This window comes from Phocoena phocoena, chromosome 1 (genome assembly GCF_963924675.1).
Source record: "Phocoena phocoena chromosome 1, mPhoPho1.1, whole genome shotgun sequence".
Taxonomy (NCBI): Eukaryota; Metazoa; Chordata; class Mammalia; order Artiodactyla; family Phocoenidae; genus Phocoena; species Phocoena phocoena.
Window position 1 is genome coordinate 106,465,756 of NC_089219.1, and position 21,479 is coordinate 106,487,234.

Genomic DNA, 21,479 nt, shown 5'->3' on the forward strand with positions numbered 1-21,479 from the left:
GATACTCTCACCTTAACTAAGGTAGTCGCTTCCCTTCTCCCAGTCTCACAGCTCCTCTGATGCCTTCTCAGGAAGGCAAGTGCCAGCAGAGCTGAGATGGCTTTAAAACTGCCAGTCAATGTTAGGAAACTCTAGTGCTGTTACCAGGTAGCTGGAGTTATAATTAGCCCAGTTGCTAGGGAAAAACTGAGATTCTGTGAGCATGGGCTGCCAGAAACAGCTTTTCCCAACTGGATGAATTTATTTGTTTACGAGAACAAAGACGATATGGAGGGAATGTTTTTAATGTGTTCTTGGAGAATTCAGCTTTTGCCCAGGGTATAGGGTATGTTAAAAGCAAAAAATAGGTTTGTTGCTTGGGCTACTCAGCATCTCGTCTGTGGTAGGAGGAGTGGATCTGAAAATTCTGCTTTGATATATATTTGGATAGCTGGAAAATGACTTACTTTCACTTGAAAGGAGATAAATAAGAACACAGAATCAATTTAGAGTTACAAAAGATCCTGGAGATAATCTGTATGCCCCCTTCACTTTTTTAAAAAATAAATTTATTTATTTATTTTATTTTTGGCTGTGTTGGGTCTTCGTTGCTGCGTGCGGGCTTTCTCTAGTTGCGGTGAGCAGGGGCTACTCTTTGTTGGAGTGCATGGGCTTCTCATTGCAGTGGCTTCTCTTGTTGCACAGCACGGGCTCTAGGCGCGTGGGCTTCAGTAGTTGTGGCATGCGGGCTCAGTAGTCATGGCTTGCGGGGTCAGTAGTTGCAGCACACGGGATTAGTTGCTCTGGGGCATGTGGGATCTTCCCAGACCAGGGCTTGAACCCGTATCCCCTGCATTGGCAGGCAGATTCTTAACCACTGCGCCACCAGGGAAGTCCTCCTCACTTCACTTTTTAAGAAAGCTTTTTATTTTAAAGGAACTTTAGATATACAGAATAGTTGCAAAAATGGAGAGTTCCTATACACCATTCACTCAGCTTTCCCTAATGAGTAAAACATTTATTTTAAAGATAAAGAGACGGAGACCCAGAGTGGTAAAGTAACTCGCCTAAGGTCACATTGCAAATTAATGGTCATGTTGAAACTAGAATCCAGGAGGCCTTGCTTCCTGTCCAGGCATTTGCAGTGACTTCCTGGGTCTTCAAAAAAAGTTCAAGGAATTTATATGCTTGTCAGAAGTTTAGACTTTCTTCTTCTTTGTATTGATAATCCTGGGCTAAAATAGAGTATACACAGCAGAAGCTAGAGTACTTCACAGAGAAATGATTCTGTACCCTGTGCCTGCTGCCAAATATTTAGTTCCTCAGCCTACATACCCCTTCCCTAGGAGTTTCATCATTATATGTTTCCAAAAGCCATGGGGATCTTTTTTTGGGGGGAGGGAGGCTGGGGGGGTTTCTTCCTCCTCTGGCCTTTGCCATCTCATCTAAGCAAGTTCAACTTCCCAGAGGAATGAGGCTGTGTTATACATGGAGAAGGTACAGAGCAGGGGGCTGGTGCAAACTGGAAAGGGGCCCACCCTATCATGTTAAGTAGCAGCTAATCCACCCACACACCAAAAGACAGTGATCTGACTTGGTACATGCCGTTCTGTGGAGAGCTAAGTAATAGTCAGGTGGCTTTTTGCCAAGCAACTTTAGAACAGACTTTGGGCCGCACTGGGCAGTTATCATCCCTGTTATTTGGAAACTTGGCTCAAAGAGGTTGGGAGTGAATGAAAGGCACCGACTGCCTTGTCATGCCAGCTTTTTACCTCCTAACCTCACATACGGCCACACTGGCGTGTCGGGCAGGAAGCCACCTCTTTATACACACAGAGCCTTAGCCCACATGGAGGCTTGAGGAGGAAGCCCTCCTCTGAGGCCCCTGGGTGGACAGAGGCTGCCAGCATGAAGGCCATGACCTAGAGCTGCAAAAGGAGAGTCTGGGCCCTGGCTGAGGGCCAGAAGTGAGCAAGTCCTTCCAGGTCACTTTTCCTTGGTAGGTTTCAGAGCTTCTTTCTGAAGCCACAGAGGTGGCGGCCCCTCCCAGAAATACTCCATCAGAGCCCCCCGCCCCCCATCCAGATTCTCTCAAGTCCAGAGGAGTGTATGCACAGTACAAACATAAACCTTGTCCTGCCCACCTAACACAACTCAGTTGATGACATGGTGTGTTGTCATCACTCTGCTGCAAAGTCAGGAGCTCCTGAGTCCAGAGCTGGATCCTAGGGTCTTCCTGGCACAGAAATCAGATGAAGGTAGTGGACCGCTGGGTCTCAGAGGAGAAGGTCCTTTAGAGGTGGGGAGCAGTCTCCACCTGAAGTCTTGTTCTTTCTCTCCGATCCCTTCCAGGCTTGTGGGATTATGGAGAAGTCCAGGTTGCTGCCAAACCATTTGAAGCCTCAGAGAACTCAGAGTCAGGATGGTCGTAACTGGTCCCTGCCAGTCTCTACAAAGCTGGGGGTGAGAGCAGAGAGGTCCCTTCAGCTGTGGAGAGCTTCGTTGTGTCGGGCCACATCAGGGGGCTTGCCTGAATTGCTGCAGGTGGAGGGTGGTGATGTCAGAACCAGAATTGCCGCAGGTGGAGGGTGGTGATGTCAGAACCAGAATTGCCGCAGGTGGAGGGTGGTGATGTCAGTTAGAACCAGAACTCTGCCTCAGGCTTTCTCTACCCTCCTTTGGCCCTCAGTGCTAGCTTCCTAATTTCTCTCTCCCCTCTTTCATCTCCTGTTCTCCCTATTTCTTCGAGGTGTCAAAGTATGTCACCAGGGCCTAAGGGTCTTTATATAAGATGGAGGGCAATTAATGGTCATGAGGAAAATAGCCTGAGGACTCCTTCTCTATCTATTTCTAGGCTACTTATCTCCAGGAGAGGTTTCTAGGCCCAGGTCTTGTCCCACCTTTTGGTGTTAGTATTCTGTCCTTCTTTGTCTCGTATCCTCTCTCCTCTATTCCCAAATTTGTGCATACACATGGAAAATATATGCTAAATGCTTCACATTTAGACCCTATGGAGGAGGGGATCCATTTAGTGTTTACTACGTGCCAGGCACTATGCTATGCATTTTATATATATTTAATCCCAACCACGTAATAACCCTATGAAGTTGGTTGTCCCCATTTTTCACAGGACCAGATTTGCCATTAATAGCCTCAGGGTGTATACCTGGTATCCTAGCAGCTACATGGCCTAATTCTTCAGTTAATAAGCAAGGTCTTGGCACATTCTTTAGAAACTAAAGTTAGTCACTGTTCAAATGCAAATGATGTTTTTTAGTGAATAACTCTACATTGCGTTAAGGTCAGACTAAAAAGAAAAGAAGGAGCTCTAGTAAAATGATATCCATTTTCATGGTGGTTTTTACCAAGATTGTGGCAGGAAGAGGTGGCATTGTCTCATTGATGTATCTGCCCTAAAAGGTGGCGTTGACCTTATTTTTACTTGTGAAACAGGTACAATTGCCATGTGGAATGTAATAGAAACCAGGCTGTCCTTATCCCCGTACATTGCCCTGTCAGACTAGTGCTGTCTGGTGTAGGACTCCAGAAATTCAGAGGAAATTGAGGAATATTCAGACTCAAAAATTAGAACTTAAAAATTAGAAAATGAGGCAAATGAGAAAAGGGCAATGGAATTGGGATTTTTAATTTGGGGAAGAACAAACTCAGAGGTGACCGAAGAGAAAATTTTAGAAGTCTCAGTATGTGACAGACAGTGATTAGCTATGCTCTGTCCCTGCGAGAATAAAAGTAGGTTGATCCTAGTTGAAATCTAAGCATTAGGCCTCGTTCATTTAAAAATATTTGTTGAATATTCAATAACACCTACTATGTTATATTCGTAGTACCTACTATGTTCGTTCACCTATATTGATAGTACCTACTATGTTCCAGGTGCTATTGGAGGTGGTTATAATAATAATATAAATGAGCAAAACAGATGAGCATTCCTACCCTCATGAAATTTATATTCTATTATGAGGGGGCAGACAATAAATATCAAATAACATATGTAGCATGTTGGCAAGTGGTAAGTCCTAATGCGGAAAAAAATAGTAGAGTAGGGTAAGGGGGTCAAAAAGTATAAGAATGGAGGGCAGGTTGCAGCATCCAAGAGTGGTCAGGAGAGGCTACATTTAGAAAGTGGTTTTTAAAACACATTCTCTCACAGTTTACATGAGTCAGCAGTCCAGGCACAGCTTAGCTGAGTTCTCTGCTTAGGGTTTTACTAGGCTACAACCGAAGTAATGGCCAGGCTGAATTCTTATCTGGAGGCTTGACTGGGGATGAATCTGCTTCTGAGCTCACTTGAGTTGTTGGCAGAATTTATTTCCTTGTAGGACTCAGGGCCCAGACTTCTTGCTGAATGTTGGCTAGAGACTGCCCGTAGTTCTTCAAAGCCACATACTGTTCCTTGCTATGTGGACTTTCCCCACACATTCACATCATCAAGGCAGCAAGGAGAAGCTCTAGAGCAAGTCAGCTAGTAAGATATTCTTAATACTTAACGTAGTCACAGGAGTGACAGTACGTCGCCTTTGCCATATACTATTGGTTGGAAGCAAGTTACACATCCTGCTGTACTCAAGGTGGGGATTACACAAAGACATGAACACTGGAAGGCAGGGATCATGGGGAGCCCTGTTAGAGACTGCCCACCACATGATTTTCCTGTATCTTTTTGTAACTTTATTATACAGATATGAGATGGGAAGGGAAGTCAATAAACATGAGAATGACCGGTGGATGGAGGAAGATTTATTCATGGGTTTACCGTCACAGCATTTATAGCCCCCATAAGGCTGACCTGAGGCAATGAAGCCAGCCCAGATTGGTGGTCTCTATGCTGAGCTCCTTACTCACCCTTTGTACTTGGCTGTTTGTGTTGCCATTTCTGTTTTCCTCTCTCTCTCTTTTTTTTTGTTTAAATTAACTGTATTAAGTGAACAGTTGGATGAATTTTAACAAATATATATATATCTACCTATGAAATAGCCACCCCACAACTGAGATATAAAACACTTCCATCGCCCCAAAAAATTGCTGTGTGTCCCACTGGTGCCAGTCCTTTTACATCTCTGACTGCTGGAAACCATTGATCTGCTTTCAGTCTATAGTTTAGTTCTGTCTATTCTAGAATTTCGTATAAATGGAATCAGGGAGTATAGATCCTGGTGTTAGGCTTCTTTCACTTAGCACAATGATTTTGAGGTCATCTGTGTTGTTTGTATCAGTAGTTTACTCTTTTCTTATTGCTGAGTAGTATTCCATTGTATGAATATAATGCAATTTGTTTATCCGTTCACCTGTTGATGAACACATGGATTGTGTCCTGTGATTGGCTATTACGACTAAAGGTGCTGTGCATATTCATGTACAAGTCTTTGTTGTATTTCTCTTGGATAAATACCCAGTAGTAGAATGGTTAGATCATATAATAATCATGTATTTCAATTTATAAGATACTACCAAACTGTTTTCCAGAGTGCCTATGCAATAGAAAATAGTTTTTAAGCAACGACCTAAAGGAGATGAAGAAGTTAGCCAAACAGATAACTGGGAGGAGACCATTCCAGGTAGAGAAAGAGCAGGAGAGCCATGGAGGCTGAAACAGCATGAGAATGGGCGAGGATGTTGGGAGATGAGGTCCCAGAGGTAATGGAGATTGGACACATCAGGTAGGCCCTAGTAGATAATTTTAAAGACTTCAGCTTTTACTCTGAGTGACAAGATGACACTCAGCCAGTGACAGTCCTATCTTACTTTTGAAAGATCGTTGTAGTTACAGTACTGAAAATAGCCCATAGGAAGGCAAGGGTAGAAGCCAGAAGGGCTATTAGGGAGTCATTGTAGTTGTCCACATAAGAGATGGTGATCAGGCTAAGGTAATAGCAGTTAATGTGGAGAGAAGTGGTGAAGGTAACACCAACAAGATTGCTGATGGATTGGATATGGAATGTGAGAGAAAGAAAGGAATCAATGATGACATCAGGGATTTTGGCCTAAGCAACTGGAAGGATGGAGTTGCCATAATTGAGATAGGGAAGATAGAGCAGGTTTGAGGGTAGAGAGTAGGAGTTCCGTTTTGGACATTTATGTTTGAGATATTTGTTGGACATTTCCAGTGGCAGTATCATGTAAGTAGTTGAGTGTATAAATCTGAAATTTTGGAGAATAGGTTGGGCTGGAGATATAAATTTGGGAGTCATCAGCATATAGATGGTATTTAAAGTCATGAGACTGGACTTCCCTGGTGGTGCAGTAGTTAAGAATCCGCCTGCCAAATAGAGACACAGATGTAGAGAACAAACGTATGGACACCAAGGGGGGAAGCGGCGGGGCAGGTGGTGGTGGGATGAATTGGGAGATTGGGATTGACATGTATACACTGATATGTATAAAATGGATGACTAATAAGAACCTGCTGTATAAAAAAATAGATAAAATTCAAAAAGTAAATTAAAACAACAACAAAAAAGAAGAATCCGCCTGCCAATGCAGGGGACACGGGTTCGAGCCCTGGTCTGGGAAGATCCCACATGCTGTGAAGCAACTAAGCCAGTGCACCACAAATACTGAGCCTGTGCTCTAGAGCCTGCAAGCCACAACTACCGAGTCCGTGCTCCACAACTACTGAAGCCCAGGCACGTAGAGCCCATGCTCTGCTACAAGAGAAGCCACCACAATGAGAAGCCCGCACACCACAATGAAGAGTAGTCTCTGCTTGCTGCAACTAGAGAAAGCCCATGCACAGCAACGAAGACCCAATGCAGCCAAAAAAAAAAAAAAGCCATGAGACTGTACAGATCGCCAAGGGAGTTAGTCCTACCAAGGTGGAAGATAAAAGGACCAAAGACTAAGCCCTGGGTCACTCTAATGTTAATAGTTTGGGGAAAAGAGGAAGAACCAGCAGAGGAGATGGGGAAAATGTAACCAGTGAAGTGGGAAGAAAACCAAGAGAATCTGGATTCTGGAAGCCAAGTAAAGAAAACATACAATGGAAGAGAGAGATCAACCTTTTGAAATGCTGCTGATTGCTCAAGTATATGATGACTAAGAATTGACCTTTGGATTTGACAACATGAATGTCATTAGTGATCTTGATTAGAGTAGTTTTGGTAGTGGTAGAGGCAAAAGTCTGATTGCAGTAGGTTTAACAAAAAATGGGAGGAGAGGAATTGGACTGATTACGTTGAGTTTTGTTGCAAAGGAGAGCAAAGAAATGGAACAGTAACTGGTAAAGGTAAGGAGTCCATAGAAGATTTTTTAAAAGGTAGATGAATAATAGTATCCTTGTGTACCAGTAGAATTTTCCAGTAGAAAGTGAAATATTGATTAAGGAGACTTTCTGGTTGCTACTTTTGAGAAGTAGAGAGAATGGGACCTAATGCCTAAGTGGAAGGTTTGGCTGTAGATGGGAGCATGGATAGCTATCTGTGGTCACACGGAAAGCCAGTTAGTGAGCACAGATGCTAGTAGGTGATAGATAGATATGGTGATAGGAGACTGTAGGGGTTTTCTTCTAGTTACTTCAGCAAGCTTTATTCTCTCACTATGTATTTTCAAATATATTCCTAGAGTGAGTCAGTCTCCCTCATGTGTGCTAATTCCTGCTGACACATCCTTGTTCACGCCTGGAATACCTGTATCCTTTATCTCTGCTTATTCCAAACCCTACTCAGGTGTCAAAGTCCAACTTAGATTCCACCTGCTCAGGTGGGCCTTTCATCATAATCAATCCCTGAAACCATCTTTTACTCTCTGGGCTCTTCCAGCAGTTATAGTTCAGATATATGATTTGGCACGTGTTTAATCCCTGGCTGGCAATTATCTTTCCAATGTGTACCCTGCTTATTTCTTCTTCTAGATTATAAGTACTTTGTGGGTTGGATTGATCTCAAACTTACTCTATTGCCTTCAACATTCTCTTCAACATTGTTGAGCCCATAATAGAAACTCAGAAAGTTGGTGTTGATTGATTGCAAACACCCTGGAAGTTGCAGGTGAGGCTCATCTGTACACGTGAAACAGGAGGCCACCTTTCCATCCTTTGATGTCTCCTCCACCTGAGAGCCCACAAGCTGGCTTTGGAGCACTCCAGGTGAACCTCCAACTCTTCCTGGAACTAAGAAGTCTCTCCAAGAGAAGGGTTAGCAGAAGTAGGAAGCAAACAACTTGAGAAGAGAAACAGCATAGGAAGAGGAAATTCTTGACAGTGAGAATGGTTTAAGAGAGGGCTGTGTTCTCATTTTTAACAACACCCATTCATTGGATAAATAATCATCTTCCATGTGTGGGCACTTCTGTGTATGGGCACTGTGCCAGCAATAGGGATGCAAGGGTAAGGAGATAGAGGGGGTCCCTGCCCTCCTGACAGTTGCAGTTTAGTGTCTGAACATCGTTTGAGTAGTACTGTGACCTGACTTCTTCAGTGTGGTGCCTATCACCCCCTAGATAATTTTGCTTCACTTATAATTAGCTAGAGTCACTTCTGTATTTTGTTGGTTGATGAATACCATAACCCCGTAAAACTCTTACAGGTGCCCTTAGACCATGGGATTAATTGTGATGCAGGTCAGGACATGTCTTCATGTAGTGTACTTAAAACTAGTACATCTTTTTTCTAACATTTTGTAGAACAGCACTGTCCAGCAGAAATTTAATGTAAGCCACAGATGTAATCTATCTATCTATCTACCTACACCGGGTCTTAGTTGAGGCACGTGGGATCTTAGCTGTGGCATGCGGGGTCTGGTTCCCTGGAGCAAGGAGTCTTAATCGCTGGACCACCAGGGAAGTCCCCACAGATGTAATTTAAAATTTTCTAGTGGCCACATTAAAAGAAAAGTAAATTAATAACATATTTAAAATATCATTTCAACATGAAATCAGCATTAAAAAAATCATTAGGATTTTATGTTCTTTTGTTGTGGCTAGTCTTTTCAATCCAGTGTGTATTAAGTCTTTGAAGTCCTTATAGCACATCTCATTTTGGACTAGTCATAGCTTAAGGGTTCAATAGCTTCGTGTGGCTTGTGGCTGCCATCCTGAATGATACAACTTAGAGTCTGCAGTCTAAGTGCTGCCCCTGGTCTCAAGCACAGGTATTATTTCAGAGGAGTTGCCTGATCATAGGACCTGGCTTCAGGTCACAGATAGGCTTCCAAGGGAGGAGTGACTGCCAGGTGTTGGAAATTAGATTCCATTTTGTAGTGAAAGTTTCAATGCAAGAAAAACTGTCCTGGACTTTGCAGAATACCAATGAGTGGCTTTATTCTTTTTGGAGAGTAGATCAAAGCAAGTGCCGATCCAGAATGGAGAGCTGAATTTGGGGATAAATGTCAGATCATGTTAGATGCCACGGATAATTTTAAAATGTTTAGGGCTTCCCTGGTGGTGCAGTGGTTGAGAATCTGCCTGCTAATGCAGGGGACACGGGTTCGAGCCCTGGTCTGGGAGGATCCCACATGCCGTGGAGCAACTAGGCCCGTGAGCCACAACTACTGAGCCTGCGCATCTGAAGCCTGTGCTCCGCAACAAGAGAGGCCGCGATAGTGAGAGGCCCGCGCACCGCGATGAAGAGTGGCCCCGGCTTGCCGCAGCTAGAGAAAGCCCTCACACAGAAACAAAGACCCAACACAGCAAAAATAAATAAATAAAATAATAATTACATCTGCAAACATCCTTTAAAAAAATGTTTAGATGGCCTTAGGTTTCCTATGTACCAATTTATCTGTAGAAAAATTAATATAATTTTTTTTTTTTTTTTGCGGTACGCGGGCCTCTCACTGTTGTGGCCTCTCCCGTGCGGAGCACAGGCTACAGACGCGCAGGCTCAGCGGCCATCGCTCACGGGCCCAGCCGCTCCGCAGCCTGTGGGATCCTCCCGGGCACGAACCCGCATCCCCTGCATCGGCAGGCGGACTCTCAACCACTGCGCCACCAGGGAAGCCCCTAAAATTAATATAATTTTTATACTTTATAATTCCCAATTCTATCCCTGCTACCCAAAGGGAGGTTAAGGAAAGCACAGGATGGTTCCCCTGAACTCCAGTTTCTAAATAGCTGAGGAAAACAAATCATTCTGAGCATCCCTTTTATAGCCCCTTCAGTGGGGCCGGGTTCCTGTCTCCACACAAGGTGTCCTGGGATTGTAGGGGCTCCAGCCTCACCCCTGACTTTCATAAGAGGCCTGCACTTGTCTAAATTAAGCCCAGCCAGTCCTATTTATGAACAGAGAGGCTCCAGCCAAGTGAGAGAGATTCGTCCTGCTAAGGAATGTGCTGGGGACAGGGAGAGAATCACTGAGATCACTGGTATTTATATGGATGTTTTCTCACTTGCCAGCTCAGTTGGGCCAGATCAACAGAGGCTTTTGGGACTCGACCAAGATTTTAACAGAGTGACTAAGAAGGGTTTAAGTTGAGCATTGTGAAAACCAAGGCAGTGCGTATATTGGGACCTCTGAGCTCAGAGTGTAAATAAAAAATGCCCAAGACAGCTCATATTTTTCCCCATGTTTTTAAATGGACTTTACTTTTTAGGGCAGTTTTAGGTTTGCAGCAAAATTGAACAGAAGGTACAGAAAATTCTCGTATGTCCCCTGCCCCCCTCCCAAATCACAGCCTCCCACACCGTCAAAACCCAAAGCTTTTAGTTAATCATTTTATCATTTAACCTCATTTTAATCTATCTTTCTTGGGTTCCTAAACTCAAGGTTGACCAGAAATACCGATCTCTGCTTGTGATTCATACATCTTACTACTTTTGAGGAAACTAATGTTTATTGAACACCTACTATGTGTCAGGTATTTTCATTTACATCCTTTCATTTAATTTCCACAGTATCCTTGAAAGGTAGTGATTGTAAGCACCTGAAGGAACTACAACTTAGGTTAAGTGACTTACTTCTAGGATATAGAGGATGAATTATGTGGAACTGTGAAAAATGGTTGACTATCTGCACTTTCATATGATTCAGCCTAACAGAATGTGATAGTAAGTATTTGAATTCAGGCCAGTTTAGTTCTAAAGTCTATGCTCTTCACCGTACTGCTGCCCTAAGTACAAGATTCTTTGTTTTCCCTTGGCAGCTCTGTAGTTTCAGATTTATATTCCTCCTCCCTTAAAAGATTAGAACCAGGGAGCTGAGAGGAAGGGCAACCCAAGGTATAACACATGTTGAGTTGGGTCTAGGAATGTTTTTTTGGAGGCTAAAGCCAGGAGTTATAGGGTGGACTTGCATTGATTTATGTATCTGCTACTATTTATATCTACCACCTGTGTGTATTTCCATGCAGCTATTTGATTCTGGGTCTCTTTTGTTTATCACATTCTACTATAATTATCTGTTTAATTGCCCCCATAGGCTGTAAATTCCCTGAGGACTGTCATTGTGTCTGCCTTGCTCTTTTTAATACTTATTAGAGTGCCTTACATATCCAAAGGAGATGCTCAATAAATATTTGATTTAAAAAAAGTGAATAAATAAATGCTCCCATCTCACAAGTTAGCTACCTGTCTTCTGCCCAGTGAGTACCCTTTCTGTCTGTCTGTCTGTCTGTCTGTCTGTCTGTCTCTCTCTCTCTCACACACACACACACACACACACACACACACACACGTGAGCCCTGGCTGTGTCTGTCCAAATATCTGGCCACCTTAGAACTCATCCACAGCCTCAGTGCTTACTCAGAGGTGGGTGTCTGTGTTTGTCTCATCAAGGTAAACTGAGCTGGGAAGGAATTGGTATTGTTTTCAGGCCTCTACTAAGGACTAACGTGGTTTGGGCTTGAAAGAGTGGCCTGAACAGAGGAGTTCTGCCATCCGGATGTAGATCCTTATATTTTGTATTGTATAAACTGAAACTTTCCACTTGGTTTTTTTCCATTTCTTTGGGGAACTGGACACTAAAGCAGTCTCTGGCAGGAGAGTGCCTGGCCTTGTAGTCTTCTGCTTACGGAGGCTGGGGACACTGCCCTGCTATCCTTTCCCTGGCAATGAACTATTCTTGTCACATGTTGGGGCAACCTATGTGTCTAATTTGGGGCTTGATTGCACTAGTGGATGACAGTGAACCTGGAATCTGTAGAAAGGCAGGGGCTGCACCTCTGAATAAGGTCTTTCCTCCACCTGAGGGTCTGAGGACTTTTATGATTTGCATTTGAACACCTTCTGGCTAGATGTCTTACATCAACAGAGAAGATAAACAATGCAGGTGGTATTATAATTCTTATGGGCAAGAGAGAGAGGCTCCGATTCAAATTAATTGACTGTATAAAAACAAAGCTCTGGGAGTGACTAGTCTAAGGTCACACAGTTAATGACAGAGCCCAATAGTTAGACCCTCTAGGGTCTTAGTTTTGCTTTAAAACTAGGTGAATGAAAAGAAATCTCATCTACAAAACAACTCACTTGGAAGCTACTAAAATGTGTTTCCAGGGATTGTATAGTGACCAAACCCTTGCCCCTTGTTCAGGACAGATAGAAGAACCCCTTATGAAAATATTCAGTACTTTGCCCTGTTTTATAGAGCTAATGCTTTGCCCCAGTGGTTTCAGAGAAGTCTGGAAAAGAAATTCACTGTGAACAAAAATATTTCTGAACTACACTTTTCCTAGAAAGGATATGGTTCTAAAAAGAAAAGAAAACATTTTAAAATAAAATCCATCCACTAGAGTGACTTTTCATTTTGGGTTAATAATCAGGAATTATAAGAGGATCTCCTCACAAGAGTTTGAGACTCTTCCTCCTATTAAACTATTTCTTTTTGAATTCCTTTAGTCTACAGAACTGATTCAGAGTAAGATCTGGCCATATTTATTTTTGTCCCAAGTAAAAACTCTTCCATGATAACCAACAAGGACCTACTCTATAGCACAGAGAACTCTGCTCAATGTTATATGGCAGCCTGGATGGGAGGGGAGTTTGGGGGAGAGTGGAGACATATATATGTATGGCTGAGTCTCTTTGAATGCACCTGATACTATTACAACCTTGTTAATCAGCTATACTCCAATATAAAAGGAAAAGTTAAAAAAAAAAAAACTCTTCCATGGAAGGCCTGCTTTTCTCTGGCTTGTTTCATACTGTCTTACAAAGCTGCAGTACCCACTTCCTTCACTCACTGACCCTAATTCATGTCTTATCACACCGACAAGCACTTTGGTTCTGGCAAGCTTTAATCTTCAGTGCATAGTTACTTGCTGATGTTATCAATGAATGTATACTGCTATGCTGTCAAGGTTTTTTTTTTTTTTTTTGAGTACTCTTCCCCCAGCAGCAAACTATGAGATAAAAAGTAAGACATAATCCTTGTCATCAAAAGTGCTTGAAGATCAGTTGAAACACACACACACACACACACACACACACACACACACACGCACACACACACACGAAGTTAAATACCAAAACAAAAAAGTAAGTTAGCAATTCAAGACAAATGGTAAAGTGTTTATTCCATAAACATATATGGAGAACTAATGAGGGCAAAGTACTTTTCCAGATATTAAAACCTAGAAGGGAAGCCAGACATTTAAAATAACTAATCGAAGCAGAGTGAATCGAGTGCTATACTAGAGATAGATGTCAGATGACCGAATCCTGATTTACTCAGGACAGACCTGATTTTGCCAGTTGTCCTGGTATATTTGTGATAGTGCCTCTTTTCACTTTCAGAAGAGTCCCAGTATGGATGCTAAATTATAGTCATCTTAGTTATAAGCAGTGGAAGTGAAGAGAAATGAATTATTAAGTTCTGACTAGGGGATTAGGGAAGGCTTCCTGGAAGGGGGAGTGGGGGGGTGTTTGAACTGAACCCTAATGAAGAACAGTTTTAGAAAGAAGAGAGGGAGTTCCCTGGTAGCGTAGTGGTTAAGAATCCGCCTGCCAATGCAGGGGACACGGGTTCGATCCCTTGTCCGGCAGGATCCCACATACTGCAGGGCAACTAAGCCCGTGCGCCACAACTACTGAACCTGTGCTCTAGAGCCTGCAAGCCACAACTACTGAGCCCTCGTGCCACAACTACTGAAGCCAACTAGAGAAAACCTGCGCACAGCAACAAAGACCCAAAGCAGCCAAAAAATAATAATGATAATAATAATAAAAAGAAAGAAGAGAGAAGGCATCACAGGCTAAGAGCAACTGAGGCAAAGCCTTGGTGGCATCCAAGGGTACTTACATGATTGATTTCTCAATCAGCAGTAGCCCTTAGTTTAGAGGTGAAGAGGGTGGCCCCACCAAAGGCCAGCGGTGTCTTGGAAAGTATCTTGCCATAAAGTACTATCACTCAGAACTCTGGTTTTCAGAAAAGATAGCCATTGGATAATGACTGATGTCATCGCAGTGCAGTGTCAGACCAGAAGGGTGCAGTTCCAGCTGGGTAAAGTGAGGGGGGGAGGGGAGGGAGAAGAAGAGGGTGTGTGAGGCAATGTGAGAGTTGAAGGAGACTGGAAGAGGGTAGGAGGTGAAGTGAGAGAATTGTGATTTTATTAGCTCCGACTGCCCAGTTAAAGAAATCACAGATTCCTCTCTAAAAGAATCTTGTTTGTAGTTTAATTCTGCAGATCTTCCTTCCTCCCTATGACCCAGTTGTATTCTGAGTCCCCCAGATTTAAGAGGCAGGTTTATTTTCTTTATCCCTCAGTATTGGGAAATGGACTCAGCACCACTGTTTTATGTAAGTCTGGTGGCTGAAAGGAGCTGCCGTAGGGAGCCAAACGTTCTTTGCTATCTGTGACCATAGTTTAGGGAATTCCGGAGTTGAAAAGGAAAAAATTAAAAAAGAATGTGGATATCTACCTTTTTGTGATGAAAATGCCCTTTCTAACTTTTCATTAGGAAATTTTTCAAAAGTAGACAAAGATAAAGAGAACAGTGCCTCCCATGTACCTGTCCCGAGTACTGGGGACCTGTGTACCTGTCACCCAGCTTCAACAGCTACCAGCATTCTGCTGCCTCTGTCCCCCCTTCTCCTCACAGCAACTCTCAGACACCACAGACCTGCATCTGGACAGACATCCGAACGCACCTCTAACCAATAAGGTCTTTGTTTTTAACCATAACCATAATAACATTATTGTACCCAAAAACTTAAAGATAATTTTCTTTTTTTAAATGTAATAATAGTCTTTTTTTATTTAAAAAATTTATATTTCATATTGGAGTATAGTTAATTTACAATGTTGTGTTAGTTTCAGGTGTACAGCAAAGTTATTTAGTCATACATATACATATACTTTTCCCATATAGGTTATTACAGAGTATTGAGTAGAGTTATTACAGAGTATTGAGTAGAGTTTCCTGTGCTATACAGTAGGTCCTTGTTGATTATCTATTTTATATACAGTAGTGTGTATATGTTAATCCCATTTCTATCATTTTTTCGATTCCACATATAAGTGATATATCATATTTGTCTTTGTCTGACTACTTCACTTAGTATGATAATCTCTAGGTCCATCCATGTTGCTGCAAATGGCATTATTTCATTCTTTTTAATGGCTAAATAACATTCCATTGTACATATGTACCACATCTTTATCCAGTCCTCTGTTGATGGACATTTAGGTTGCTTCCATGTCTTGATTATTGTAAATAGTGCTGCTGTGAACAATGGGGTGCGTGTTTCTTTTTGAAGTCTGTTTTTCTCCGGATATATGCCCAGGAGTGGGATTGCTGGGTCATATGGTAGCTCTATTTTTTGTTTTTTAAGGAACCTCCACACTGTTCTCCATAGTGGCTGTACCAATTTAAGATAATTTCTTATACCATCTAATGCTTGGTCCGTGCTCACCTTTCTCTCTAAAATGTCCATTTTAAGGTCTGGAGATCTTAATTAGTAACTCTGAGTCTCAGTGTAGACTAGGCCCAAGAGTAGAATGCCCTTTTATGGGGGAGGATGAAAGGTAGAAGAGGAGGCTGGAATTCTAAGCAGTATTTGGAATTCTACTAGTGACTTGAGTTGTCCTGCGGCAAGTTATTTTTCCTTTTCCTGCCTCAGATTTAGCAACCTTTTATCTTCAATGGGTTAATAATATACCTCTTAGGGAATATTCACAATTTAAAACAGAGAAGGTCTTTTAAAGGCTTCAGATGAAAAGTTTTTCTGTATAATCACACAGCATTAGCCAATCCCTTTTTTCTTCAACAAACATATTGTCATTCCACTTCTGCCTAGGTGTATCTGCTCCTGTCGGTTGGTTGGTTCACTCATTCAGTGCATTTACTACACACGAAGTTGCAAAACACTGAGGGCCTCAAGTTAGTCACAGCTGCTAGATATTTGAGTCAGGCATTATGCTGGGTGCTTAGGTTATTTCATTTACCCCTCACTACACCGCTCAAGGTAATTTTTTTAATCCCTTTTTATTGATGAGGAAGTTATGTTCTAAGAGGTTAAATAACTTACACAAAAAAGGTCACCCCGTTAGTAAGTGGCAGAAATGGATTTCTGCCTTTCTAGGTCTGCTCTCCTGAAACCCATGTCCCGACATCGCAAAGCCAAAAGGCACAAGCTGACAACCAGCACACCTGGCTAGTTCCACCACACCGTCATTTTTCTCTTTCCCAAGGGAGTCTGTAATTCAAAAGTGTAAAAGGGCAGGTAGAAAGACATAGCATTATTTAGTGTGTCAGTATTGAAGTACAAAAAGAATGATAGTTTTTCACACAGTGAAAAATCAGAGGCATAAGAAATGACTTTTAGTGGGGGAGATTGGTGGAGTGTGATGGCAGATAAGGCCGGATAGGTAAGTTGAGGTCAAATTTTGAGTAGACTCCATTTTCACCCTGAGTAGTGTAAAATTTAATTGCTGTAATTAAAAACCATGAAAAGCTTTCTGAGTAAACTAATCAGAAATATGCTTTAGGAAAAATTTAAATGGTGGAGAGACTGAGGTTGGGGAGATCAGTTTGGAGACTGTTCACTCTGATCCCAGTGATAAGGAAGGAGTACCTCATAGGGTGGTAACCATGGGCGCTGGAGAGGAGGGGCAAGATTGGAAAGAGATTTTGAAATACCCAGTGCTAACTTCTGTTAGAGATGCTTGAAGGCGATGTATAGTTTTGCTCTTTAGTTCAGATATAATAATGATGTTCCCTAGGTGCTGGACACTGTTCTAACTGCCTGTGTGATATGCAATATGTAATCATTGTTATCATTTAATTATAACCACTATAACTTCCTAGGGCTTTTTAAAACATTTTTTATAATTTAATTGAAATAAAATTCACATACCAATACAAACTCACTCATTTAAAGTGTACAATGTACATATCAGTGTTTCTAGAATATTCACGGAGTTGTGCAAATATCATAGCAATCAGTTTTAGAACGTTTTCATCACTCCACAAAGAAACCCCCAACCCAACCCATTAACCATCACTTCCCACTCCCCCTCTCCCCCCAGCCCTAGTCAGCCACCTATCTACTTTGTTTCTCTGGCTTTGCCTATTCTGGCATATAAATGGCATCATACAATGTGTGGTTTCTGTGACTGACTTCTTTTACTTATCATAATGTTTTCAAGGTTCAGCCATGTTGTAGCATCTATTATTCCTTTTGATGGCCAAATAACATTCCATTTTGTTTATCCATGGATAAAATTTTAAAAATTATTCTAGAATTTTGCTGTATCAGATATCTGTGCTTGAAATAAGTGAGCTCCTGAATGGACTGTAGAGAAATTTCTAGCTTAATACCATATTTCCTTATGTACAGTGACCTTCTCTACCCTTGTATATCTCACACATTAAACCTTCCCTGGGTTAGGCTATATCCTAAACTTCCTCATCAGGGATCACCTTTAGCATTTTAAATCCATACCTCAGAATTTTGCTCCTCTCAACTGGACTGCAGGCATACTGAGTACAAGAAACAAGTGTCAGACCTCTTCATTATTCCTCACAAGACCTGATAAGTTCCTTTCCACATTAAGAGTGCTGTTAACGGTGGAGGAGAGGGGTCTGCAAGAGTCAGAGCAGACCCTTTAACATTCCCTGGCTGTGACCACACTTCTTTAATTTAAACTTCTCCCTCTCCCATTCCTAGAAGTGCCTTGTGGAATACTGGTGGGACACAGTATTGCAAACTATTGATCTAGTCAATATAATGGGTAATAATGCTTCTAATCTAATGATGAAAGGGCTGATACATTTTGCGTTAAGATCTTTTTTTTTTTCTTAAGGTGGTCAGGCAAAACCGTTTCTCTTTTGATTTTTTTAAAAAAGCAGTTTTATTTTGTTTCGTTTTTTTATTATTCCCGGTGTCACAGCTTCTGCTGGGACAAAATTTTGAAAATCTCTATTTTTAAAAGGGATAGGCACATTGTGGATTATATGAGCAGTAGATCAATTTACAGAGTTAAAATCGAAGCCTTGGAAAAAATTTTTTTTCTATTTCCTTCATGTTGTATTTATATGGGGTGATGGATGTTCACTAAACTTATTATGGTAATCATTTCATGGTGTACATAAGTCAAATCTTTATGCTAAACACTTTAAACTTACACAGTGCTGTGTGTCAGTTATATCCCAATAAAACTGGAAGGGAGGAAAGAAGTTATGGCATGTTAAATAAAAGGATAGAGTCTTAAAAAAAAAATGAATCCTTGAAAAGGAATCAGGTAATTGGTTACTGGTTTCTTTTAACCCAATTCTATATTGAACTTTGCAGTACACACCAGGGTGGAAATCAATTCAGGAGAATCCTGTGTTTAACATGGATTGGCGTTAAGACTCTGTTCAAGTGATGTGTCCTGAAACAAAACAAGCTACCAACACAGAGAAAATCTGATTAAACACAGTTAATCTATAACTCATTGTTAGCCCAGTCCTCTAGTTCTAGGTACTGATATCATAATGAAAGTTTATCGTACTGCTTATCATTTAAGTTCAGCTTCATCATTGGAACTTTTCCTGGGGTTAGGTGGGTGGATACTCTTCTGGAGAGTAGAAGGAGAGAAAGGTGCTCTCGCCCCGCCAGCCACCCTCTCTTGAGTACATGCATTTCCTTGGATATCTTGACAAAGAGCTGATAAGCTAAGCAACTGCAGTTAATTTTGGATCCACTTCAGCTATTCTTGGAATTTAACAATTTATGTATTTACTAACGGAGAATGGAGAAACGTGATTAACCATGCGGTGATTTTTCTGCAGAAAGAGGGTAGAGAGGGTTAGAATTTAATGCTGTAAATTGGAATGTACTTGCATTTCCAAGTGGTAGATTTTGTAATGCCCATGAAATTACCTTGATCCACCAGAATAATTGATCATAAGATTTAGGATCTAACCTTGTGGGATGAAACTGTTTTAGCAGTTCTCTGTGAGACTTGTAAACTTTATCGTCTATTTGCTTGAATAGACATAGTGCTAAAGCCTAGAGAAGTAACTATATTTTTTCTCTTTTTTTTTCTTTCCATCCTTTTCATTTCTCTTTTCTAGTTATGTAGAAGAATAAAGCTAGCGTGAAGAATGTTCAGATCAGATTGCCTAGGATATCCCACCTTTGGTGTAATAATTTTCTTTCCTTTCTATGACATATGATTAATGTAATATGTGATTATGACTGAGAACTTCAGCTATCCTAGTCAGGGAGGGAAAACTGTTGTTTTTATAAGTAATAACAGTGAACACTTAAAAAAAAATTGAACTGTAGTTGATTTACAATATTGCATAAATTTCAGGTATAAAGTGATTCAGGTGTGTATATATATATATATATAATATATATATTCTTTTTCAGATTCCTTTCCATTACAGGTTATTACAAGATATTGAATATAGTTCCCTGTGCTATACAGTAAATCCTTGTTGTTTATTTTATATACAGTAGTGTGGATTTGTTAATCCCATACTCAATTTTTCTCTCCCCGCACACCCCCCCAGCCTTTCCCCTGTGGTAACCATAAGTTTTCTACGTCTGTGAGTCTGTTTCTGTTTTGTAAATAATTTCATTTGTATCATATTTTAGAGTCTACATAAAAGTGATATCATATTTGTCTTTCTCTGTCTGATAGAGGGTCTGTGGCAGTTAATGACGATTAATGCCTGTGTACTTTTCAGAACATCGAGTTGAAGGTTGAAGTAGAGAGCCTGAAACGAGAACTCCAGGACAAGAAACAGCATCTGGATAAAACATGGTGAGTTGCAGTTTGAACTAGTTGAGCTCTTGGTCCTTTCCAGTCTGGCTCATTAACTGAGAGCAATAGATTTGGAACCAAATTCCTTAACTCTGGCGTTTGAATGCTGCATCCAGTTAAGAAACTGGAACAATGTGCTTTTCTTTCCTTGGGCTCCAATAAGTCTGAGAGATGTTGACAGAGATTGGTAAATTCATCAGACCTAAGCTTATAAACTTCCCCGTCAGTAATCTACTAATAACATCCAGGGCTGACATAGAGTTTGGCGGAAATGGGCACCCTCATATAGCGCTGGTGAGAGTGTGAATCGTGATAACATTTTTGGAATGTGGTACTACCTATCAAAATAAAAAATGAGCATTTCCCTTGATCAAATAATTCCTATAAGGAATCTATTCCTTATAAATAAAAGCAAGAGTATGAAAGGATAAATGTATAAGGATATTAACTGCATCATTATTTGTAATGGCAAAAAACAAAAACTAGGAACAACTATACATCAATAGGGCAATGGTTGAAAACATTTTGATATAAACATACTGTGGAATATTATGTAGTCATTAAAAGGAATGAGTTAGCTCTATATTATTATCCTGGTGGGAAGTCCCTGATAGACTAAGTAAGGGGGGAAAGTACTGCATGATATTTAGCGTATAAGCCCCTTTGGGTAAAGACAATCTATGTGTACATGTGTTTGCTTGAATATGAATAGAAAAAAACTGCAGGGTTACATACCAAACTCTTTAACATTGCCTGTATCAGGGGAGTGAGAGTAGAGTTTGTGATGGGGAGAAGACTTCATTTTTTTTTCTTTCTATACCTTCTGTATTGTTAAGATGGTTACTTTTATAATTTACAGTTTTTATAATTAAAAAACCTTAGTTTTAATTGACAAGTACTATTGAAATTGTTACTAAAAATAATTTTCAGATTGTATCCTAGGATCAGTACACATCCAATCTGATCTGGCGTTCCTTCTATCTCCACAATATTTCTTGATGCTTAGAATGATAGTCCAACAACATCAGAATACTCAAACCAGACTCAACCATACGCAGTATGCTGGAATTACTCAATACTTACTAAGGCATTAAGTGAACTAATAGATTTTAGGAAAATTTATAATAACAATTGAGTTACAAGTTTTGAGATTTGTGTAGTGCTTTTTTAAAAAAATTATGTCCTTTCAGTTTTTAATTAGGAGGCATTATCCTATTTTTAGCAATGAGAAAACTAAGGTACAGAGTGTTAAAGTCTTCTCAAATGAGTGGCAGAGCCCCCATCTTCTGGCATCATGTCCAAGGCTCTTCTGCCTTCACAACAGCTGTAGCCTATTAAATCAGGCATTCCTGGCTG

At 41.0% G+C, this 21,479-nt stretch overlaps 1 protein-coding gene across 11 annotated transcripts in view; it reads left to right on the top strand.

The window, feature by feature from the left end:
- PDE4DIP (phosphodiesterase 4D interacting protein) overlaps positions 1-21,479 on the top strand; it is a 224,333-nt gene that overhangs the window by 88,729 nt on the left and 114,125 nt on the right. For all 11 annotated transcript variants that reach the window (XM_065895567.1, XM_065895596.1, XM_065895534.1 and 8 more), the window contains one exon: positions 20,047-20,123. In XM_065895567.1, the coding sequence (XP_065751639.1) occupies positions 20,047-20,123 (77 nt within the window). The remainder of the gene's footprint in view (positions 1-20,046; positions 20,124-21,479) is intronic.